The following is a 26,128-nucleotide window of genomic DNA, read 5'->3' as shown; positions in this document are numbered from 1 at the left end:
TATTACTATATTACACTGTGTACATTATTCATTCTACCTTTAAAAATGTTATTCTTTAACCAATTTAACCAATAAATGTATATTTTAGTTATTAATATTGCTGTTTAGTCAGCTATCTCAGGTCATTGTACCTTATCCAAGAGAAATTGGTAATCACGGGAGCACTTACCGGACAGCTCAGTGTGTGCTACATGTACTGCTGGCACCCAGACAGCATTTAAATCCGCCCAACGTGAGAAAAATGTACGGAGCAAACCAAAACACTGCTGTATAAAAAAACCAATATTTATTCAGTTCTTTAAAACCATGTTATGCATGTATAAAACCAGGAGCATACGCTTGACGCGTTTCGTGGCGTTGCGCCACTTTTTTAAAAGCTGCATGGACCGCACCTCTGGGAGGTGCTTTTTATACAAACCAACAAAACTCCTCCTATCACATATTAACCCCTTAAGGATAAATATATCAAATAAAATCAACAACTAAATTACACACATAAGAAATTCTTTGATATTGATAATCAACAGACTTTTAAGCGAGAAAAAGGGGGGCTATTTACAGAAAAAAGAAAAAGAAGAAGGAAATCACATTAACATATTGCTCAATAAAAGCATATTAATTCCCATTCTCTGTTCATGCTTCCCATTGTACCTGATCCTGAGCTTTCAGAAGGAGTTAGCACTGCACAATATAACTGCTTTCTGATAAGCTATTGTTTCTCCTACTCCATATACTTTCTTAAGTCCCAAAATAGAAAAACACAACTTGGGTTTTGGCACCATTCTCATGTCAACCACCATGTGGGGCATGGGAGCACATTTAGTGATGCAAACAAACTTTGAATTTGTTTAATCACTATATTCCTAAAATCTTCTTCAACCTTTGGGAAACCTGCTTTTTGGAATTGTAAAGGGGTTGAAGGTTTCGAAAATTATTGTCTTTCACTGTATATGATTTATTTGAGGCTAGAGTTCCCCTTATCTCTCACAAGTGGCATTGTATGTTGCTGCTAATTGGTGTTGTCTACTCCACCTTTCTTCATAAGCCATGACCACTAGTTAAAAATCTCCCACAAAAGTATGAATATCCTTGAAACTTTAGCTTCTTTTTAACTGAGAAGGAGCAGGCTCTCCTTTCAACAATGTTCTGTAACCAATGTTGATGCCGACCAAAGATATTAAACTATTAAAAAATTAAATTTGGAACAATTGGAATGAAGAATAAGCTAGGGAAGTACATGTACTTCTTCAGGCTTCTAGAATGGTCAATTGATATTTTTGGTCAATAGTTCATAGCAGTGTACCACCTATACACCAACAATTTTGTATAAGTAAAGAAAAAAACTCTTAGCAAAAAGTTATGTTTCATATTCATACACATCAATCATTTTAAGCTTAGGGAAATATAGTGGGTTAACCCCAAGGACTAATTAAATAAAATGACTTAAAGATGCTCTAAAAAGATACTATAAAGTAGGCAGGAATGACTTGCCTTGCCACATTCTGCATTTACAGGAAGGTAAGGTAACAAAGTCCCATGGTATATACAATCCTATCACACACATTGCTGGCTTATGGGCTAAACATCATCATAACTGTATCGTCTTCAGTCTCAAATCCTGTCTTTAAAACCAAGAACTCAACAACTGAAGACTTTATGGCCATAGAGGAATCCATTCAACTGTACTTTGGCACAGAATTAAAAATCCCCATTACTGCCATCCCCACCCCCACTTGTACTTGATTCTATCACATTTGATCGGGGCTCTCTACAAAACTCTCCTTCTTTACTCAGCAAAATATATAACTACTCACTCATCTAATGACTGACCTTTTTTAAATTTCTTTTTTTTTTTAATTTATATTGGTATCATAAAAAACTCTTCAAATCTTCAAATCAGAAAAGAAATTAGTAATTCTAACAAGAACACCATTCATGATTTAGTCAAGCTTTTTCTAAGATTTAACCATGATGCATTTGTAGCTCTTTTATTTTGTAACTAAACCAGAGGGCTAGTTTATTGAACAAAAGGATCTGGGTTTAAATCAGAAGAATAATCATATATGTTATATTAATAGGTAGTAGTAAAGCCTCTAATGTTTGCTTTTCAAATTTTGCACTTTTTAATTTATTTTTGGAAGCACTGTGTGCATTTGCAGCACTATATAGACACTTGTAATGTTAATGATTAATTCAAGATACCCTTTGCTCATAATAAATTATTTGGGCATTAGAAGATGCTCAGTTTTGATTCTAGGTGATAGGTTCTCATTACTGTTTATACAGTATTTGTTGATTGCATGGAAAACCAGCATTCAGTCTCTCTTTACCCTCTATATGGGCATTCATATTGCCTTGATTAATGGCCAAATAAAGTTCTCTATTATAGATCATGATGTCCGTAGGTGACAATTCTACAACAGTAACTTTCTCAAATACCAGATTATAAATAAAAAAAAGTCTTCTACAGGAAAGAATTCATTAAAGTTAACAGATTATGCACTCCTGATTTGTAGTTGAAAGATGCTTTAGAATATAAATTGGCTTATTTTTTAAGGGTGGCATCAGGCAACACTAGGGGGCACTTTTACTAATCCACGAACGCTCCGAAGGCGTCCGAATGCGTCCGAATGCGTTTTTTTCGTAATGATCGGTATTTTGCATTTTTTTCGGAAATTGACGCGACTTTTTCGTAGCCATTACAACTTGCTCGCAAAATGTCGCGACTTTTTCGTAGCGCTACGACTTGCGCGAAAAGTCGCGACTTTTTCGCAGCTTTCGCGCCGAGTACGAAAGTTTCGGATTCATTCAAGCTTCAGTATGGACTTTTCTTGGGCCAGGTTGGAGCTGCAGGGTGCCATTGAGTCCTATGGGAGGCTTCCAAAATCATGCTAAGTCTGAAAGTTTCGCCCGCCGCTTACGAGCGCTCAATACGAAAAAGTCGTAATGGTTATGAAAAAGTCGCAACAATTTACGAAAAGTCGTAACGGAGATGAAAAAATCGCAAAAAAACGAAAAAATTTCGGAATTTTTCCAATTCGGATTCGTTGGTTAGTAAATCAGCCCCTAGGGCAACACTGAATCCTACGGCAAAGTTACCAAACTCAAAACCCTACTAACTAGCCATGTAACTGGGCATTATCCTCCCTGCATGGAATCCTTCAAGTGCTGCCTAGTTCTACCTCCATGAGTAGCAAAGAGGTCCCACAATTACACAGTATGTGCAAACACATCATTTCAATACATATATGGCTCTACAAAAGCTACTGGATTATATCTGCACAGGTCTGAATAAGGTCCAGTTGAAATAAAATATATAAATATTACATGAAACTTATTATGTATGTATATGATTTCTTGTTGTAATGGCTTTTTTGTTTACTTTCAGCAAACACCACCATGGATTCAAAAAACCAAACTGTGCTAAAGGACTTTATTTTAATGGGACTTTCTAATAACCCCAGAGTAAAATTATTTCTTATCATTGTCTTTATTCTTGTCTATTGCACTACTTTGACAGGCAACTGTTCCCTAATAGTACTGACAAGGATTATACGAGAATTGCATTCTCCAATGTACATGTTCATTTGCAATCTGTCTATTCTTGATATCACAATTCCATCAGTCACCGTCCCCAAGATGCTGGTTGGTCTCTTGTCAGAGCGATGCCATATTTCCTATAATGGGTGTTTCACTCAGCTTTATTTTTATCACTTCTTAGGTTGCGCTGAATGTTTACTGCTAAGTATTATGGGATATGATCGCTATGTGGCCATATGTCACCCTCTTCATTATCCACAAATTATGAACAAGGATGCTTGTATCCGTCTTGCTTCCAGCTGTTGGATCACTGGCATTATCTACTCCTCTGTACACACCATACTCACTGCAAGTTTATCATTTTGCCGTTCTAGAGAAGTTAATCATTTTTTCTGTGACATGCCCCCGCTATTAAAAATATCTTGTTCCGATACAACATTAAATGAAATTGTCATCCTATCTTTGGGTGGTGTGGTGGCTGGGGCCTCATTTTTATTGACTGTTATATCCTACATTTATATTATTTCCGCTATTCTTAAAATCCGCTCTGCACGGGGCAGGAAGAAAGCTTTCTCAACCTGCGCGGCACACCTCACCGTTGTCTCCATTTTTTATGCGACAATCATCATCATGTACCTTAGGCCTCAATCCAGTCATTCACTACAGCATGATAAAATGCTCTCTGTTTTTCACAATGTGATAACTCCAATGTTAAATCCCTTCATTTACAGTCTAAGAAACAAAGATGTTAAAGATTCCATTCGAAAACTATTTAGGAAAAAAATGATGGGTTGAAGAAAATAAGAGCATCAATTAAGAATTGATCTTGGCAAAAAAATCAGCCATTATATTTGCATTTTCCCTTTTTGGCTATTTATAAATATCCTGCTTCCCCAATAATGTTTCATTTTTGATCATTTCTATTTCTAATTTCTAATAAGGTACAGTTTTACTATTACAGAGAAAAAGAAAATCATGAAGTATTTTGCTTAAAATGGACTCTATGGGAGTTGGTCTTCCTGTAATTCAGAGTTAAGGGTAATACAGCTACAGACATCCAATCACAATGGTTCCATTGAAATTATTCAATTAGGTGTTGGCTGAAACTCACAGATGTGTGAAAGTGTGATCCAGTCACAACGGTTGCATGATTCTCAATGAGGCAATGTGCTTGACCGGAATTGCTAATTGTTGTGTAATTGCCGAGGTAGGGATGTTCAAGGATGGTTTTTCCAATTTCTCATAAATGGCCTACTTCATACCTCTTTCAAACCAACATAGGAGGCCTTTCAGAATAAAATGGTACAGTGTCTATCAGAATAAAATGGTACTGTGGCCCTCAGAATAAAATGGTACAGTGGCCCTTCAGAATAAAATGGTACAGTGGCCCTTCAGAATAAAATGGTACAGTGACTATCAGAATAAAATGGTACAGTGACTATCAGAATAAAATGGTACAGTGGCCCTTCAGAATAAAATGGTACAGTGGCCCTTCATAATAAAATGGTACTGTGGCCCTTCAGAATGAAATGGTACAGTGGCCCTTTAGAATAAAATGGTACAGTGGCCCTTCAGAATAAAATGGTACAGTGGCCCTTTAGAATAAAATGGTACTGTGGCCCTTCAGAATAAAATGGTACAGTGACTATAAGAATAAAATGGTAGAGTGGCCCTTCAGAATGAAATGGTACAGTGACTATCAGAATAAAATGGTACAGTGACTATCAGAATAAAATGGTACAGTGGCCCTTCAGAATAAAATGGTACAGTGGCCCTTCAGAATAAAATGGTACAGTGGCCCTCAGAATAAAATGGTACAGTGGCCCTTCAGAATAAAATGGTACAGTGACTATCAGAATAAAATGGTACAGTGGCCCTCAGAATAAAATGGTACAGTGACTATCAGAATAAAATGGTACAGTGACTATCAGAATAAAATGGTACAGTGGCCCTTCAGAATAAAATGGTAGAGTGGCCCTTCAGAATAAAATGGTACAGTGACTATCAGAATAAAATGGTACAGTGGCCCTCAGAATAAAATGGTACAGTGACTATCAGAATAAAATGGTACAGTGGCCCTTCAGAATAAAATGGTACAGTGACTATCAGAATAAAATGGTACAGTGGCCCCTCAGAATAAAATGGTACAGTGACTATCAGAATAAAATGGTACAGTGGCCCTCAGAATAAAATGGTACAGTGGCCCTCAGAATAAAATGGTACAGTGGCCCTTCAGAATAAAATGGTACAGTGACTATCAGAATAAAATGGTACAGTGGCCCTTCAGAATAAAATGGTACAGTGACTATCAGAATAAAATGGTACAGTGGCCCTTCAGAATAAAATGGTACAGTGACCCTTCAGAATAAATTGGTACAGTGGCCCTCAGAATAAAATGGTACTGTGGCCCTCAGAATAAAATGGTACTGTGGCCCTTCAGAATAAAATGGTACAGTGACTATCAGAATAAAATGGTACAGTGACCCTTCAGAATAAAATGGTACAGTGGCCCTTCAGAATAAAATGGTACAGTGGCCCTTCAGAATAAAATGGTACAGTGACTATCAGAATAAAATGGTACAGTGACCCTTCAGAATAAAATGGTAGTGGCCCTTCACAATAAAATGGTACAGTGGCCCTCAGACTAAAATGGTACAGTGGCCCTTAAGAATAAAATGGTACAGTGCCCCTCAGAATAAAATGGTACAGTGCCCCTCAGAATAAAATGGTACAGTGGCCCTTAAGAATAAAATGGTACAGTGCCCCTCAGAATAAAATGGTACAGTGGCCCTTAAGAATAAAATGGTACAGTGGCCCCTCAGAATAAAATGGTACAGTGCCCCTCAGAATAAAATGGTACAGTGGCCCTTAAGAATAAAATGGTACAGTGGCCCTTCAGAATAAAATGGTACAGTGGCCCTTCAGAATAAAATGGTTCAGTGCCCCTCAGAATAAAATGGTACAGTGGCCCTTCAGAATAAAATGGAACAGTGACTATCAGAATAAAATGGTACAGTGGCCCTTCAGAATAAAATGGTTCAGTGCCCCTCAGAATAAAATGGTACAGTGGCCCTTCAGAATAAAATGGTACAGTGGCCCTTCAGAATAAAATGGTACAGTGACTATCAGAATAAAATGGTACAGTGACTATCAGAATAAAATGGTACAGTGGCCCTCAGAATAAAATGGTTCAGTGCCCCTCAGAATAAAATGGTACAGTGGCCCTTCAGAATAAAATGGTACAGTGGCCCTTCAGAATAAAATGGTACAGTGACTATCAGAATAAAATGGTACAGTGGCCCTTCAGAATAAAATGGTACAGTGACCCTTCAGAATAAAATGGTACAGTGGCCCTCAGAATAAAATGGTACTGTGGCCCTTAAGAATAAAATGGTACAGTGCCCCTCAGAATAAAATGGTTCAGTGCCCCTCAGAATAAAATGGTACAGTGCCCCTCAGAATAAAATGGTTCAGTGCCCCTCAGAATAAAATGGTACAGTGCCCCTCAGAATAAAATGGTTCAGTGCCCCTCAGAATAAAATGGTACAGTGGCCCTTCAGAATAAAATGGTACAGTGCCCCTCAGAATAAAATGGTTCAGTGCCCCTCAGAATAAAATGGTACAGTGACCCTTCAGAATAAAATGGTAGTGGCCCTTCAGAATAAAATGGTTCAGTGCCCCTCAGAATAAAATGGTACTGTGGCCCTTCAGAATAAAATGGTACAGTGGCCCTTCAGAATAAAATGGTACAGTGCCCTTCACAATAAAATGGTACAGTGACCCTTCAGAATAAAATGGTACAGTGGCCCTTCAGAATAAAATGGTACAGTGCCCTTCAGAATAAAATGGTACAGTGGCCCTTCAGAATAAAATGGTACAGTGACCCTTCAGAATAAAATGGTACAGTGGCCCTTCAGAATAAAATGGTACAGTGCCCTTCAGAATAAAATGGTACAGTGGCCCTTCAGAATAAAATGGTACAGTGGCCCTTCAGAATAAAATGGTACAGTGGCCCTTCAGAATAAAATGGTACAGTGACCCTTCACAATAAAATGGTACAGTGGCCCTTCACAATAAAATGGTACAGTGGCCCTTCAGAATAAAATGGTACAGTGACCCTTCAGAATAAAATGGTACAGTGGCCCTCAGAATAAAATGGTACTGTGGCCCTTAAGAATAAAATGGTACAGTGGCCCTCAGAATAAAATGGTACAGTGCCCCTCAGAATAAAATGGTACAGTGGCCCTTAAGAATAAAATGGTACAGTGGCCCTTCAGGATAAAATGGTACAGTGGCCCTTCAGAATAAAATGGTACAGTGCCCCTCAGAATAAAATGGTTCAGTGCCCCTCAGAATAAAATGGTACAGTGGCCCTCAGAATAAAATGGTACTGTGGCCCTTCAGAATAAAATGGTACAGTGGCCCTTCAGAATAAAATGGTACAGTGCCCTTCACAATAAAATGGTACAGTGACCCTTCAGAATAAAATGGTACAGTGGCCCTTCAGAATAAAATGGTACAGTGCCCTTCAGAATAAAATGGTACAGTGGCCCTTCAGAATAAAATGGTACAGTGACCCTTCAGAATAAAATGGTACAGTGGCCCTTCAGAATAAAATGGTACAGTGCCCTTCAGAATAAAATGGTACAGTGGCCCTTCAGAATAAAATGGTACAGTGGCCCTTCAGAATAAAATGGTACAGTGGCCCTTCAGAATAAAATGGTACAGTGACCCTTCACAATAAAATGGTACAGTGGCCCTTCACAATAAAATGGTACAGTGGCCCTTCAGAATAAAATGGTACAGTGACCCTTCAGAATAAAATGGTACAGTGGCCCTCAGAATAAAATGGTACTGTGGCCCTTAAGAATAAAATGGTACAGTGGCCCTCAGAATAAAATGGTACAGTGCCCCTCAGAATAAAATGGTACAGTGGCCCTTAAGAATAAAATGGTACAGTGGCCCTTCAGGATAAAATGGTACAGTGGCCCTTCAGAATAAAATGGTACAGTGCCCCTCAGAATAAAATGGTTCAGTGCCCCTCAGAATAAAATGGTACAGTGGCCCTCAGAATAAAATGGTACAGTGGCCCTTCAGGATAAAATGGTACAGTGGCCCTTCAGAATAAAATGGTACAGTGCCCCTCAGAATAAAATGGTTCAGTGCCCCTCAGAATAAAATGGTACAGTGGCCCTCAGAATAAAATGGTACAGTGGCCCTTCAGAATAAAATGGTACAGTGGCCTTCAGAATAAAATGGTACAGTGGCCCTTCAGAATAAAATGGTACAGTGGCCCTTCAGAATAAAATGGTACAGTGCCCTTCACAATAAAATGGTACAGTGACCCTTCAGAATAAAATGGTACAGTGGCCCTTCAGAATAAAATGGTACAGTGCCCTTCAGAATAAAATGGTACAGTGGCCCTTCAGAATAAAATGGTACAGTGACCCTTCAGAATAAAATGGTACAGTGGCCCTTCACAATAAAATGGTACAGTGGCCCTTCACAATAAAATGGTACAGTGGCCCTTCACAATAAAATGGTACAGTGACCCTTCACAATAAAATGGTACAGTGGCCCTTCACAATAAAATGGTACAGTGGCCCTTCACAATAAAATGGTACAGTGACCCTTCACAATAAAATGGTACAGTGACCCACAGCAAATGGCACATTAACTTCAATCATAAAATGGTACACTAATCACCAGCATTAAATGGTAACAGTAATTTCCAGCATAAAATACGCTGATCCCTGCACTGAATGGCACAGTAACCCTCAGCATAAAATTATACAGTGATTAAATGACATAGTGACTCTCAGACCTTCAGATTTATATGGCACAGTGATCTTAAACATAAAGTAATTCAGTGACCCCCAGCATTTAATCATTCACTCACAAGTAGGTGAATCGTAGGCTAAGATTTAGCTTTATATTAGCAACACGACTAGCATTACATGGTAGAGTGACCTCCAACATCACATGGCACAGGGACCCGTTCCACTACTGAAAGGTTCATTTAGTAACCCAAGTGCAAGGGCAGTCACACTAAAAATAGATACATTGGGGTGTTGGTATTGACACTATACATTATAGGTACTTGCATCCAAGCATGTTGCTTGCACCTCTGCATAGTTGCACTGAACATCATTGGGCATGTCCTGCTTCTTCTAAAGAATCTTATGTGAGGTCTTCTTTAAACATTTTATATCAAAATTATTAAGCCATTTCTTCATTTTAATTATAGTTTTATTCTAATAATTGACATCTAGTGCTTACTGCCGGTTTAATAATGATAATATAACATTTAGGGATAAAAATAAGACCAAGGAGTCCTGCACTGGAAACAAGGATGGCAAATATCTCCACCGCGGCTAAATATTTGCCTGTGGTGCTCACATAGGCCAGGAGGAAGGAGATCCATACACTGCAGAACAGCAACATGCTGAAGGTTATGTATTGTGCTTCATTAAATATGTCTGGTAATTTACGGGCAAGATAAGCAACAAAGAAACTCACAAAAGCCAACAAGGCAATGTAACCAACCATTATGTAGAATGCACTAGGTGATCCCTCATTGCACTGCAAAATGATCTTTCCTGTTGCAGAGTGAGTGTCATAGTCAGGGAATGGGGGGGAGATTATGAGCCAAAGTGCACAGATGAAAACCTCAGGAAGTGTACATAGTAGAAGAATATATTTAGATACCCTAACTCCAACATAGTTTCTCAGTCTGCTTCCAGGTCTAGTAGCCTTAAAGGCAATAATAACAGTAACAGTTTTTCCTAAAATGGAAGAAACACAAATAGCAAAGTCGATACCAAACACAGCTTGTCTCAACAAACACGTGACTTTAGTAGGCCTTCCAATAAATAGTAAGGAACAAAGGAACGACACCAAGAGGGAAAGAAGCAGAATGTAACTGAGCTCCTGGTTATTGGCTTTCACAATGGGGCTCTTCTTGTATTTTATGAAGATGTAAAAAACTGCAGATGTGCAAGAAGACAAAACCAGAGCAGTGGTGGTTAAGACTATGCCTAGAAGGTCCTCATAAGAGAGAAAGTCAATGGTGCGCATAATGCATTTACTTCTTTTCTCATTGGACCATTGGTCTTCAGGACATTTTATACAATTTTCCATGTCTAAAATAGGAAAATAATGTTATTACTGGGTAAACATATGACTATTATAATATAAAGCTGGTATATTAAAATGAATATGCTTGTAAGATTTTAACTTTTTTTCTGACCTAAGAGATTACTATACCAGGAAGAGTTTGACTGCCAGCACTGGTGTAGGCATACTGTAGATCACTGAGCTTACAACTATATCTAAACTGCCATTGTGTCTCAAGTTTGCTGGTCACAACATTTTTAAGATCACCCCAGCCCTCCCATTCTGTTATATTGCTTGTTAGACCAAGGTGTGTAATGCTATTGGGATCTTTAATCCCTATAGGTTTTCCCAGAGCCTGTTAATAGAGAAACAATACAGGTATAGGACCCGTTATCCAGAATGCTCGGGACCAAGGGTCTTTCTTTAATTTGGATCTCCATACCTTAAGTCTACTCAAAAATCAATAAATCATTAATTAAACCCAATATAATTGTTTTGCATCCAGTAAGGATTATTTATCTTAGTTGGGATCAGTTACAAGGTACTGTTTTATTATTACAGAGAAAAGGGAATCATTTAACCATTAAATAAACCCAATAGGGCCGTTCTGCCCCAATAAGGGGTAATTATATCTTAGTTGGGATCAAGTACAGGTACTGTTTTATTATTACAGAGAAAAGGGAATAATTTAACCATTAAATAAACCCAATAGGGCTGTTCTGCCCCCAATAAGGGGTAATTATATCTTAGTTGGGATCAAGTACAGGTACTGTTTTATTATTACAGAGAAAAGGGAATCATTTAACCATTAAATAAACCCAATAGGGCTGTTCTGCCCCAATAAGGGGTAATTATATCTTAGTTGGGATCAAATAAAGGTACTGTTTTATTATTACAGAGAAAAGGGAATCATTTAACCATTAAATAAACCCAATAGGGCTGTTCTGCCCCCAATAAGGGGTAATTAAATCTTAGTTGGGATCAAGTACAGGTACTGTTTTATTACTACAGAGAAAAAGCAAATCAGTTTTAAAATTCTAAATTATTTAATTAAAATGGAGTCTATGGGAGACGGACTTTCCGTAATTCGGAGCTTTCCGGATAATGGGTTTCCAGATAAGGGATCCCATACCTGTACAACTATTCTAAAATAGTTATTCCCCTCCCCATACTATCACAACTATACAGACAATGTGAGGGTATATTAACTCTTAAATGAACCACATCTTTCCTGTTAGAAGGTATCTGTACTTCCAAGTTGGTATTGCAGTTCTATGTGTGAGTTACGTCTAATCATTTGGACTTTGGTGCTCTATAAAATGAATTTTGTAAAATAAATTTTAACTAGTGATGAGCGTTTTTTTTCACCAGACGTGGATTTGCAATGAATTTCCGCATTTCGACATTGGCGAACTGTTTCAGCATGGAAAAAATTGTCATGCGTCAAGAAAAGTTGCAGGTGCATCAAAATAGGTACGGTCGCGTCAAAATAGGCACGGTGGTGTCAAAATAGGTATGATTGAATAAAAAAGTTGTGCCAAACAAAAAGTTCGGCAAATTTTTTGCCGAAACAAAATGGGATAGATCGCTCATCACTAATTTTAACCTGTTTACCAGAGCAGCAGTCACCATTACCTACCTGGTCCTGAAGATATTTCCCCTTCTGAGCACTGAACACACCCATAGCAGCAAATCTGTTTTCCTTCCATGACAGCTTTTCTGTAGCCTGGTGGGCAGCTGGCACTGCAACGTGAGATAGGGATCTAAGCATTTAAACAGAGAAAATTGTTGAGGAACAAAAGGCCTAATATTGAAAAACAGAGGCATATTAAAAAGAAGAATCCTCAGACCTCTTTTTGTATCAGAGCTCCCTCTACATCCATTAATCCAGGCTGGTATGGAGATGCTCTGGTAGGGTGAAGAACAAAATGTAAAAAAATACTCCATGCAATATAAAAATGATGCTGCACCTATCCCAAAGACTTGCCACAATAACCACTGACGCTAAGGTATTGATTGGCTGGAAAAAGACAAGGGGAAGTATTTTAAAAGATAGACCCTGCCTCATATTTTATCTTACCTTTTCCTTACAGACATATGAATTAGGCAACCTTAATTGTAATGCCTTGGCAATACCCTACACATCTGTGGACCTTTTAAATATAAAAAAAATATATACAAGGTTTCCTAGATCTCTTTGGTGGTGATCAGTGTCATGTTGTGTCATTTATAGAAAAAAAACTGCAATGGAGCCGTTTTGCTTCCATTTATCCACTAATGGATGGGGTGTCATACACTGGGGCTTCTGCTAAACATACAAATTATGTATTATGATTGGATGTTCCTTTGATTGTATCAGTTTGTTGTGTTCAAAACCTCTTTTTCGCATGCATACTGTATGAATGTTTGTAGTACCCCATAAAACTGAGGTGCCCAAAAGATGGCCTTTTCATCCATGACAAGTTCTGGAGAGGGAGATGAAATGAAGATTCCAACAGGTCTTGAAGTTGCTGTTCCATTATGGAAAATGTTCCAATTAATGATATCAAAATGCCTTGGAACTTCTCCTTTGTCATTAAAGAATATTTCATCCCCAGAGGGTGTTTTAAAATGGATTTTCTTCAGGTAGCGATTTAACTATGAAACAAGATTTCTTATTCAAAATGGCACACATACTTAGTTTACAAGAAGAAATATCTAATATGCAACAAAAGTCTAACAAGGATTAGACTAATAATGTCTTCTTAATAAATAGCTTAATAGCCTTCCTGGCTTTCTTTAGGAATCCTACATACATTTCCAGTAAACCATATGGGCTGAGGAAGACTTATTATCTGTTTCTTTGAGTAATATTATGGTGATACAATTTTACAATGGTTTGGTTTACAGGCTCATACTGCAGTACATTTGTCCTAACTACACAGGAGTATTTATGAGCCTTTCAATTTGCCTATATGTATGACCCCCCACTGGGGGTATTGCATTAATAATATACTAATTACAAGACGTTATTTAAGAGAAAGAATAAGAAAAACCCAAAAGGCTTAGTCGAGAGATCATAGGGTTGATTCACTAAAGTGCGATAAAATGAGCACTATTTATAGCATGTTAAAATTGTTATTGCGTCTTAACGCACGATTAAAAACATACTTGCGTTAATTTAGACGCGATGCTCTTTACGCTATTTAAGTCACGAAGACTATTTTCATGCGGTATTTGATGCAACGTGAGTTAATTAATGCAGCGTGCATAAATTGCCACCGTGTGCGAAAAAACGCATGCAATGTTATACGGCATTACGTTCGTAAAACTACTGCTCTGAAAATGCCCATTTCCCTGCAAACTGGAGGCTGCATCACTCTGGGGCCAACACAGACTTGAATAAATCCCACTGCAAAGTCCATATTGTGTTGCCAAAAGCTCATGAACTGTACTTTTCTATAATTACCGCCTGCCTCAAGTAGGTGTTCATTTTCGCACAGACTAATGCAATATTTAGCGCGTCTAAGTGTTTGTGAATCATGCGTTAGTGTTATTTCTGAGCGCTAATTAATGCCATGTGGTAAAATTAACGCATGCGGTTGCGCGCTATTTAATGCATGCGATATGCGACTTAACACATGCGATAATACTTTAATGAATCACACGTTTTTTTTACGTTAATTTTAACGCAAAAAAGCATGCGATAAGGGTTATCACACTTTATTGAATCAACCCCATAGTGAAAAAAAAATTCTAGATTTTTTTTCCAAATCGGAAAAAAATACAACCATTCTTAAAAGGCCCCTTAAGTGTTTTTTTTAGCTGCTATGTATATATTTACTGACTATGCCTTGATCTAGCAGCAAGCCTCACAAAAATTTCCATGAGGGTTTAGAACTTTGGTAACAACATTGCTAACATATATCCTTCCTAAAGCGAGGCTTGTCTTAGAATGGACATCAAATATGATGATAGGGCCCAGTTACAGGTATATCATGACCTTCTCTTTCAGTAGGGCCTTGGTGTCAGTGTGTGGAAGATGGGAGTGGTTCTTAACCATAAACTCAGGTACAGGTATGGGACCCGTTATCCAGAATGCTCGGGACCAAGGGTTTTCCGGATAAGGGGTCTTCCCGTAATTTGGATCTTCATACCAAGTCTACTAAGAAATCAATAAAACATTAATTAAACCCAATATGATTATTTTACATACAGTAAGGAGTAATTATATCTTAGTTGGGATCAAATACAAAGCACTGTTTTATTTTTACAGAGAAAAAGGAAATCAATTTTAAAAATCAGAATAATTTGATTAAAATGGAGTCTATGGGAGACAGGCTTTCCTTAATTCGGAGCTTTCTGGATATCGGGTTTCCGGATAAGGGATCCCATACCTGTACTACTCAGGCAGTACAACATAGCCATAGAGGTATACAGGTTTCAGTAATAATCACCCACAGAGCAGAATATGGTGAGACCACTAGAGACTTGGTAGACTTCAATCAGTTCTATGTTGGAGCTCAGTGCTGCTCTTTCTAGCTGACTTGTCTGTGTTACATCTCCTAGGGGGTGAGTTATCAGTGTTCAAATTTGAATTTTTTTTTTCACAATTGAAGTTTTTTTTGCAAATGATATTTATTAAGTATAAAAAACTCAAGTTTGAACTTTTGGCATCTAAAAGATTGCAGGTTTATGAAGAAGTCAACGGGAGTTCAAATTCACAAACTCAAAAATTGATAAATAAGCCCACTAGAATATACTATTACGGATGCTATCGCTATCATTGTCTAATTACCTTGCTTACAGGGTCCCTGTCCCCTGACGTGCACTAAGGACTAGGGCTCACTTCTTTAGTGGTGCACTGTGTTCCAGCAGCATCCACTTAGCAAGTAGAGGCCAAGAAGAAACAGCCAAGTGCTCCCTACTTTCTTATTAAACATAAAACAAAAAGTAGTCATTAACTCCCTGAAAGCAAAGGGTAAAACTTCCCACCCAAGGTATAGTTCATAGTTATTAGGACTTCCTTAGGACTTCAAAACCCAGTAGGGTAGTTCCCAAACCAGTAGGGAATTTAACCCAATGGGTTCCTACACTTCCACATTAAAATATTTAAAAATCCCCTATCTACCATAATGGATTAATGGCTCAATCCTGGGTCATATTTTTCCTACAGTACATTTCTGAAAGACTGATTGTGATATTTGAATATTCCTGATTCCAGTCCATGGGGATAGAACATTTTCTTTTCTTTTTTTTTTTTTTGTTAAGGGATCTTTTCTTCCCTTCTTCCTCTAATTTTGGACTGCCAGTTTTTTACAGTCATAAATTCTGTCATAGAATCAGAGTTTGCTTTAGATAATCTCTGGCCTGAGCATTTGGATGAAAGGCTATCTAGAAGAAACAATATTTTTGGAGAAGCCACCACCCACCACGTTTGGAAGAAAATGCCCAAGTTCACTCTTCACTAATCTTGGATGATGTGTCATTAAGTCATCATCCTTTAGCTTACTACAACATGTAACAGAACAGTCTAAGGTTTATCCAAACAACAACTGTATAGATAATACCCTTACAGATATAGACAGATTAGTCTATAAAATATCCAGCTGTAAAACTGACATATTCCGTAGCCAGAATAGTTCATCCCGTTGGTCCTGTTCTGGGTACGACCATTGAAATGTTTACGTGAGCATATATAAATGGAGGGATATACTGTAGGAATAAAATTGTGGCCACAGTTCTTGGAACATGGATTTAACCAGTGAACTATTTGTGTATGTTTCCCAGAGTCTGTGTGGCTTTCTCTTTATTATTAGAACATTAGTTCTGCTGTTCTTCAAAAGCTAGTTTGTAAATTGCATAAACACAGCCCTCAAACTATTTGCATCACTTTTTTGTTTATATTAATATTATTATTATAATAATTGTTAATAGCAGAATATAGATGTCATGGTTCTTATTCCAATTAAAAAAATGCAAAGATATTTTTTTTTACATATAACTATCCCCCCAGCCCTTCTCAACACATTTATAGGGTATATAACCGTATAAAAGCTACAAATAGAGTTCCTACCATGCACCCCAGTCAATGGAAAATTATTGTGAGCTTCTCAAATAGTCAAAAGAGCAGTGGTTTCTTAAAAAGGAATTAATGCATTTCGGACATTCGGACAAGAAGCCTAACAAAAAGAACCCTGCTTTGAACAATATTACCTACTGTTTAGGTGTTTCTAAAATCCTTTCATTGAAGTTGGCCATTCCCATTATATATGTATATGTATCTTCATACCTGTATTGGCATCAGTCCATATGTTGTTTTATCAGAATGCAAGATGGTTCCACCACTGGCTTTATCCATATACATAGCATGGAGAGCATGGGCCACAGCATATACAGCAATGTACATACTGTATGTTAGTCTGAAGTTAGACATGTCATATCCATTCATCTCATATTGCTTTAGTGTATGATTGGCATTACATGTTTCATATAAAGATGAGTTAGCAAAGACTTTGCATGCAAACACCTCTAACCAAACTGCAGCAGTGAATGGATCATTGGGAAACTCTGAAGGATTCGCCTTGTTAAGGAAGTCCTTTAGACCTGGGATGGCTTCATGATGAAAGTGAATAAAAATAGATCCATTTAGCAAGAGATTCATTTCCAAATATAGGCTACTTAAAGACAGTGGGAAAGGCGATAGCATCAGCCATACATGATTTCCACGGTCATTCATTTTAAAAAACATATTAAACAAGATGACGAGTCTGCTGTGAAGTATAACAACATTGGCAGTTGACTGTATTATGGTTTCCCTAGCTTCATGTAGTGTCCTATAATCATTTTCAGCAATTTTAACTAGAAATGCTACACAGAATCCATTCTTAACGATTTCGTTCCTCATTTTTTCACTGGTCTTTTGGTAACTTTCATCATTAGAGGTTACAATTCCTACCCAGTTCCATCCAAACGTCTTGATGAGCTGGATAATGACTTCAAACCGGACAGTTTCACTTGGCACTGTTCGATAGAATAATGGGAAGCGGATTCTGTCGCTGAATGCAGGATCCACAGCTCCATAACTAACCTAGAACAAAAAAAAATGATGTTATATAAGCAATTAATACCCTTTACTTACAGACATTCCGTTAGCAATAATAGCTTCTGCTCGTGCTACCCTGCTACTCCTCAGACTTCCCATGGTTTTCTCTTAACCACCATAGATAATAATGCATTTGTAGGGAAGCAATTTTTTTCACCTGGTACAATTCCGTAGTGAAATTAAAGTTTTTGCCAGTAACTAAAATTTTTGGAAATCCGTGCTAGAATTTTGGCTTTTTTTTTTGGGAAAAAAGTGGGGGGTTTTGCCGGAGAAAACAATGCAGAAAAAACACATTTATATGCCCCCCTTGCCCTCCACATAAATAATGGAGGCCTCCCCATATCTGTCTAAAGCAAGCGGATCTTCCCCGATATCCCCACCTATGGGTGGGCGATATCGGGGAGCTTGAAGTTAAAAAAAAATAATCCGAACATTTGGCCCTGGGGCCAAACGACCGGATTATGTAGGCGGCAATGGGGCAGTCGGTTCGGGGACCACATCAATGAGCCGATGCGGTCCCCGATCCAACTGAATATTTTAACCTGTCCGATTGATATCTGGCCAATTTCAGGCCAGATATCGGTCGGCCAGCCCGCTCGTTTCTGCCCCTACACGGGCAGATAAGCTGCCGAGTCGGTCCAACGGACCGATATCGGCAGCTTCTATCGGCCCGTGTATGGGGGCATTAAGAAGCAGTCTGGGCAACACGTTTGGAGGAAATTGGCAACACGGGAGTCTTTTTTTCTATGAAGATTGATTGTAGTATAATATAATAAAGCTTCTTTAACTGTAACATTGAGGCAGCAGGTACCGGTGGGGACGCCCACAGCATTCCTTAACCCCCTTCAGTGTGCTCAGCTCCTGTTCTCCTAGTGTATGTGGAACACGTTCTTTTGACGCAAACTTGACACTGCACAATGACATACTTGTGTTTGGCGCAAGATTTATATATTTAAAGGGCCTCTTGTGCTATTTTCACTGCCCAAGGTAGGTTCTGTCTTCTATAGCTCCTGGGTGTGTTTCTTGACGTTTGATGTTTGCCTCCTGAACTGACCCTTTTGTCTGCCCTTTGACTATGCCTTTTAGATCCTGATTTGGTACCTCACTACTTTTCTGGTTGTGACCTTGGCCTGCTCTCTGTGACTTCGCCTTATCCCCATTACTTCTGTAATATGCTCTGGTTCCCTCGATTGCCCAGAACTCTTGCCTCGGTTCTCTTACATTAAGTCCTAGCAGGATCCAAGTAGCGAAGAGCTCCCCCTGAAGTGAAAGGCGATTGTTATAGGTTAAAGAGTGAGCTCAGACTGGAATCTTGGTACGGGTATAGGATCCCTTATCCGGAAACCCATTATCCAGAAAGCTCCAAATTACGGAAAGTCGGTCTCCCATAGACTCCATTTTAATCAAATAATTCAGAATTTTAAAACTGATTTCCTTTTTCTCTGTAATAATAAAACAGTACCTTGTACTTGATCCCAACTAAGATATAAATAATCCTTATTGGAGGCAAAACAAGCCTATTGGGTTTAATTAATGTTTTATTGACTTTTTTAGTAGTCTTAAGGTATGCAGATCCAAATTACGGAAAGACCCCTTATCCGGAATACCCCAGGTCCCAAGCATTCTGGATAATGGGTCCTATACCTGTATTGCTGTATATTCATTTATAATCACTCCACCATAGTTGAGTTTGCATACCTGGGGAAATCCATATAAGCCAGTAAGCTGATACATGACATTAGATACAGAAGACAGTAGGTGCCCTATGAATGCACTGGGAATCCTGTTCTGGGTGCACTTGTAGTTAGGCACATAATCACTGCTCCCTGTCAGCATACTAAATGTACTGCTAGAGGCTTTTTTCTCATTGGCCCAAGAATCATGGATATGAAATCCCAAGGTCATGTTTGGTAGAATATTTGGATTTTTGTTGATTTCCTCAATAGCAAAAATGGCAGCCAGGAGGTGACGATAATTTCGGAGGGAAGAACTAGGGTAAAAAAAGCAATTACAAATGATATCTTAAGGTTTTAATGACAACAGACATTTGAAATCAATGGGCAGTAGGCAACAGGTACTAAAGGGTGAAATAAAACATCTACAATAAAGGTAGAATAACTGGAAGTTGGCTAAGGCAGTTGTTACCACTTACTCCAATGAACACATTTGGCTGGGTGGTGGCAGATAAAATAATGCTACAGACAGCAATTCTTCTTTTTATGTGCAAATATTAAAAAAAAATAACTATTATTATTTTCAATTAATACACTTTCCCTTTTGGTGTTACTAAGTCATGTATAATATCCCTGATCTGGAAACCCCTTAACCTGAAAGATCCAACTTATGGGGAAGGTCATCTTCCATAGAGTCTGTTTTATATAAAACTATTTCTTTTGTTTTCTTGTTGGTAACTAAGCTCCATATTGACTCTATATTGGGGGCAAAACTATCCTATTGGGTTTATTTAATCTTTAAATTATGTTTACCAGATTTTTGGCATGGTGATCCAAATCACATTTAGATCCCTTTTCTGGAAAACCTCAGGCCCCAAGCATTCCAGATAATAAATCCTATACAGGTGTGGGACCTGTTATCCAGAATGCTCGGGACCTGGGGTTTTCCGGATAAGGGTTCTTTCTTTAATTTGGATCTCCATACCTTAAGTCTACTAAAAAATAATTTAAACATTAAATAAACCCAATAGGGCTGTTCTGCCCGCAATAAGGGGTAATTATATCTTAGTTGGGATCAAGTACAGGCACTGTTTTATTATTACAGAGAAAAGGGAATCATTTAACCATTAAATAAACCCAATAGGGCTGTTCTGCCCCCAATAAGGGGTAATTATATCTTAGTTGGGATCAAGTACAGGTACTGTTTTATTATTACAGAGAAAAGGGAATCATTTAACCATTAAATAAACCCAATAGGGCTGTTCTGCCCCAATAAGGGGTAATTATATCTTAGTTGGGATCAAGTACAGGTACTGTTTTATTATTACAGAGAAAAGGGAATCATTTAACCATTAAATAAACCCAATAGGGCTGTTCTGCCCCCAATAAGGGGTAATTATATCTTAGTTGGGATCAAGTACAGGTACTGTTTTATTATTACAGAGAAAAGGGAATCATTTAACCATTAAATAAACCCAATAGGGCTGTTCTGCCCCCAATAAGGGGTAATTATATCTTAGTTGGGATCAAGTACAAGCTACTGTTTCATTATAATTAAGAAAAAGCAAACCATTCTTAAAAATCTGAATAATTTGTGAATAACATGGAGTCTATGGGAGATGACCTTCCTGTAATTCAGAACTTTCTGTATACCGGGATTCCGGATAAAGGGTCCCATATCTGTACCTGTAGAAACAATGGGCTTTCAGCTGATTGGTGGTGTTTTTTTATACAGGAACTGTTTCCACAGGTGATTTATGGACTTTTTGGACTGGTTGTTGAACTTAATAAATCAGGGGGTTTTATGTGGAAATTATTTTTCCAGGTGAGAGATGAACTACACAGATTTTACATGTACTTTTTTTAAGTAATTCACTAGAACTGATTAACGCAAATGCTAATCAGTGCTGTTACTTATTGGTTAACTGAATTGGAGCTGCAGTTTTATACACAACACATAGGCGCTTGGTCATGTGTTCCCTGCTGTGTATCATTCACACATTCTACTGCATGGAAATGCATTTAATAGCAGCCCATTCCTTGCTATTAGTTTCTGCTTGCCTGCCCACATCATCAAGTTGCGTTCCACCCGGGTAAAAATGACGGGTAGAATGTGATTTTGCTAAGTTCAAGTTGTTTGTTCATGTTTTTAAACAGTGAATTCTTCCAACACTTCAGGTAAAATGTATGTGTGAAACAAGGACTGTTATAGCCAATAATACCATAACATTATTCCCATGGGGGGAGTATTGGCCCAACAGTTCTGAAACATGGTGTTGAGAAGCTTGCATGCACCCCATGGTAACATTTGGGTAAAATAGACTTTGGTTGGTGTTGGTTTAACCCTTTCAGCTACTCACAGTGAAAACACAATTTTTTCTTTCGCAGGGCGTAATGTCAAGATTTCTGGGGAAAAATAAATTAAAGCAAAAATATCTATTAGGATTCCAAGCATGATGTCCCCTTCCTGCAGGTAGCCTTCCGCAGATTGGCCAATCAGTGAGCAGGCAGGAAAGTTAGGATTATTCATTGCAGTCAAAAGTTATACCACCAACATCCAAGTAACAGCAAGTCAGGCTGTAGCATGTTATTGATATATAACAGTTCATTAAGTATAGTCAATCAACAAACTTTCATGATTGTTGGGATGCTGCTTATCATCCTTCCCTGACTGGAATAAAACAAAAATTGCATTTTAGTACAAGGGATATAAATATTGGAGTTTTGAATAGCCTTTGAGTTGAGTGAGACGTGTAACTCTAATGGTACCGTACTCTGATGGGGCATTATCAGGGTAACAGGCTGGCTCAGGCTCTCTATAGCTGCACTGTGCTGGACAGGCCAGGGGCACTTGCTAACAGCATCTTTCCAAACGGAGACACCTTCAACAACTTCAAGCCTATATGCTCAATGTATTATGTGATTTTCAAGAGAACTGGAGTTGAGCATCAGGCATCATAAATCTGGCCTTCAAGTAGGGTATTTAAATAGAATGATTCCTATATTACACATAAACACATCAGTTTACAATAAACACTCCAATAGATTGATCTTTATTTTGACACTGCTGGCACAGAAACTCCACACACCATGGCACAATAGCTGTGATTTCCATAAAAAGGAGTATGATGATTTATTTAAATAGTATGACATGGTGGGATATGATGGGGCAATCTGAGCCAAATATATAGATAAGCAGTACAGGTATGGGAGCTATTATCCAGAATGCTCGGGACCTGGGGTTTTCCGGATAAGGGATCTTTCCATAATTTGGATCTCCATACCTTAAGTCTGCTAAAAAATTATTTAACCATGAAATAAACCCAATAGGGCTGTTCTGCCCCCAATAAGGGGTAATTATATCTTAGTTGGGATCAAGTACAGGTACTGTTTTATTATTACAGAGAAAAGGGAATTATTTACCCATGAAATAAACCCAATAGGGCTGTTCTGCCCCCAATAAGGGGTAATTATATCTTAGTTGGGATCAAGTACAGGTACTGTTTTATTATTGCAGGGAAAAGGGAATCATTTAACCATTAAATAAACCCAATAGGACTGTTCTGCCCCAATAAGGGGTAATTATATCTTAGTTGGGATCAAGTACAAGGTAGTGTTTTATTATTACAGAGAAAAGGGAATCATTTAACCATGAAATAAACCCAATAGGACTGTTCTGCCCCCAATAAGGATTTATTATATCTTAGTTGGGATCAAGTACAGGTACTGTTTTATTATTACAGAGAAAAAGGAAATCATTTTCAAAAAGTAGAATGATTTGCTTATAATGGAGTCTATGGGAGATGGCCTTTCCGTAATTCAGAACTTTCTAGATAACGGGTTTTTCCATACCTGTAATTGTTTGCCTTGCTCTTCACCAGATATCCATTTATGGCTCCAGCATCATCTCCCTTTTACTTCTACAAAGCAGCCATTCATGGTGTCCTAATATCTCTGTAGTCCCACATTAGCTTTTTAACATTAGTCGCTCTCTTTAGATGACTATGGGGCATGTTGGAAGGAACACAGCATAAATGGGGCTAGGGTACTGTTTGTGCCAGTCTCTATGCCACTTTGACTGTTTGCGAAGAGCAACCTGTATATGTATAATTTAGATTTGACGACATTTGCCAGGCAAGTGGTAGGCAAAAACCATCTCTAAGACAGCATTAAACCTCTACTTCAGCTTCTTCTAGATCAGAGTTTCCTAAAACATAGGGCCAAAGGTACCTGGTGAGTACAAACAACCTCAACATTGTGTCAGAAATCTAAAAGCAAATGAAATCTATGCCTTCTCATATTTACTGCCTATTTGCAGTATAGTACTTACAGTTCAATGTGCAAAAAGGATCTCATTACAAGGCATAAAAAATTTCTTCCAATCTTCCACTCATCCACAAGCACCAATGTGACCCAATAAATAGAATCAATGTTTGCTCTTCAGCAAATATGGCAGAGGGCCCTGTGAAATCCAGTCTGTTATTTGTCAGCTTTTGGAATGAGCCGCACAGTCAACTCATTTATATAGTCTGAAAATGAATTTGAGACTGTGCTGGAAATAAACTTTCTTTCTTAACTGTTATTGTATGCTATTGCTGAAATTCCCCAGGAATGAGACACATTGAGGGGCAGTAAATACATTTTCTCTTGCTTTCTAATTTTAATGTTCCATAGTTGCATTTGTCTTGAGTTCTACAAAGTAAGTTTAAATAGATATTATGGACATAGAAATCCTCACTATTGTGAGTTGCATGTAGTCTGTGTGGGGTTGTGTGGCTGTTTGCCTGTGTGTAAAACCTAACCTGCTAGTAGGGGAATATGGATATAAGGAAGTGGAGGCATTACATTTATTAAGACATTGTGGATTGCTGAGGAAGAGAAAAAAGGCGGATAGAAAGGATAGACATATGGTACTTCAAATCAGATTACAATATTGGTCAAAACATTCACAGTAATCATATATAAATAGAATTACATATATAGGCACATTTACTATGTATAGTGGTGCAAGTGCTGGTATTTGTGTCCATTCAAAAAATAGCTTTTGCCCTGCACTCTATGCATTTTCACCACATCCTGGGCAAAACACAGATCCCAGTACTGAAACACTCAAGCAAGCCATGCACATAACTCCTGCCCCAAACCTGCCCCAGACAAACAAACAGAAGCAGGCTTATCATAGTATGTATACTGTTACAAGTAAGTAGGTTATCATATCATATTAAAATGCATCTTCAACAGCCCTGATGCTGCCCCCCTCACTCACTTCACAATTACCTCTTCAACATTGGAGCAGGGCCAGGGGGCTGCATTGCTAGTGCAGAGAGAGCTTTTTGTGCTATCTGCACTAGTAGAGCATAATTTCCATTTTAAAAAAACAGAAATTTGGCCCTTAGTTACAAGAGGTGGCTTTTTGTTGCCCCTGGTAACTGGCCACTCACTGCCATCTAAGGTAAGAACCTTGCCTCATGGCAGGACAAGCCCTAATGTTTAAATTTAACGTTTCCCATGATCCCCATCTTCTTCATTTGGATTTGTGTTGTTCCTCTCAACAACCTATGAGTTACCCTTTCAACACCCATCCTAGACATCCCATGTGGACTATGGTGCCAGTGGATTTATACCCAGTAGTTTCCTGCACATATGCCAAGCTGTTAATCTTAAGGCATATGATATTTCTCATTTACAATTTTATATATCCAGACCATGCATGTAGAATCCAGCATTGCTTTTCTACTTGCTGCAAAAACTATATCCACTAGGTTTTTTTCCTACTCGTGTATGACTATTGTGACCGCCAGTAACTGCCCATATATGTTCCAGGGGAACACTCCTTGTAAAAGTCTTTATTTATTCATGGCAGTACCTAAACAGGTTTCTCTATAATGTTTACAATTTTTATACCGGTTCCCAGCATTTAGTATACAATTTCAAGTTGCAATGTTAACATTTATCTCTCATGGTATCACATATTACATTGTATCCTCAATAAATACATACAATTCCAACAATTCAAAACAAATAAAATCTTATTTTTCTACTACAGGTATGGGACCTGTTATCCAGAATGCTCTGGACCCGGGGTATTCCGGATAAGGGGTTTTTCTGTAATTTGGATCTCCATAACTTAAGTCTGCTAAAAATCATTTAAATATTGAATAAACCCAATAGGGCTGTTCTGCCCCAATAAGGGGTAATTATATCTTAGTTGGGATCAAGTACAGGTACTGTTTTATTATTACAGAGAAAAGGGAATCATTTAACCATTAAATAAACCCAATAGGGCTGTTCTGCCCCCAATAAGGGGTAATTATATCTTAGTTGGGATCAAGTACAGGTACTGTTTTATTATTACAGAGAAAAGGGAATCATTTAACCATGAAATAAACCCAATAGGGCTGTTCTGCCCCCAATAAGGGGTAATTATATCTTAGTTGGGATCAAGTACAGGTACTGTTTTATTATTACAGAGAAAAGGGAATCATTTAACCATTAAATAAACCCAATAGGATTGTTTTGCCTCCAATAAGGATTAATTATATGTTAGTTGGGGTCAAATACAAGGTTCTGTTTTAAAATTAAAGAGAGAAAGGAAGTAATTTTTAAAAATTAAAATTATTTGCTTATAATGGAGTCTATGGGAGATGGCCTTTCCGTAATTCGTAACTTTCTGGATAACGGGTTTCTGGATAAGAGATCCCATACCTGTATTGGC

General features: G+C 38.0%; 2 protein-coding genes across 2 annotated transcripts; one reads left to right on the top strand and one right to left on the bottom strand.

The window, feature by feature from the left end:
- The first annotated feature begins 3,399 nt into the window (after positions 1-3,399).
- Positions 3,400-4,335, top strand: LOC101732693 (olfactory receptor 1019-like). Its single transcript, XM_004917474.1, has one exon. The coding sequence runs from the start codon at positions 3,400-3,402 to the stop codon at positions 4,333-4,335; it is 936 nt and encodes a 311-aa protein (XP_004917531.1).
- Positions 4,336-9,789: 5,454 nt separating this feature from the next.
- LOC116406821 (vomeronasal type-2 receptor 26-like) lies at positions 9,790-19,645 on the bottom strand. The gene is made up of 6 exons (XM_031891742.1): positions 19,439-19,645; positions 18,842-19,000; positions 16,928-17,725; positions 13,072-13,293; positions 12,296-12,419; positions 9,790-10,682 (listed from the first exon to the last, which is right to left on the bottom strand). Exons 1-6 carry the CDS (start codon positions 19,643-19,645, stop codon positions 9,790-9,792), a joined length of 2,403 nt encoding a protein of 800 aa, XP_031747602.1.
- Positions 19,646-26,128: the final 6,483 nt, after the last annotated feature.

Source organism: Xenopus tropicalis, chromosome 8, assembly GCF_000004195.4.
Source record: "Xenopus tropicalis strain Nigerian chromosome 8, UCB_Xtro_10.0, whole genome shotgun sequence".
In the NCBI taxonomy this organism is placed as follows: Eukaryota; Metazoa; Chordata; class Amphibia; order Anura; family Pipidae; genus Xenopus; species Xenopus tropicalis.
This window is presented reverse-complemented; position numbering and strand designations above follow the sequence as displayed.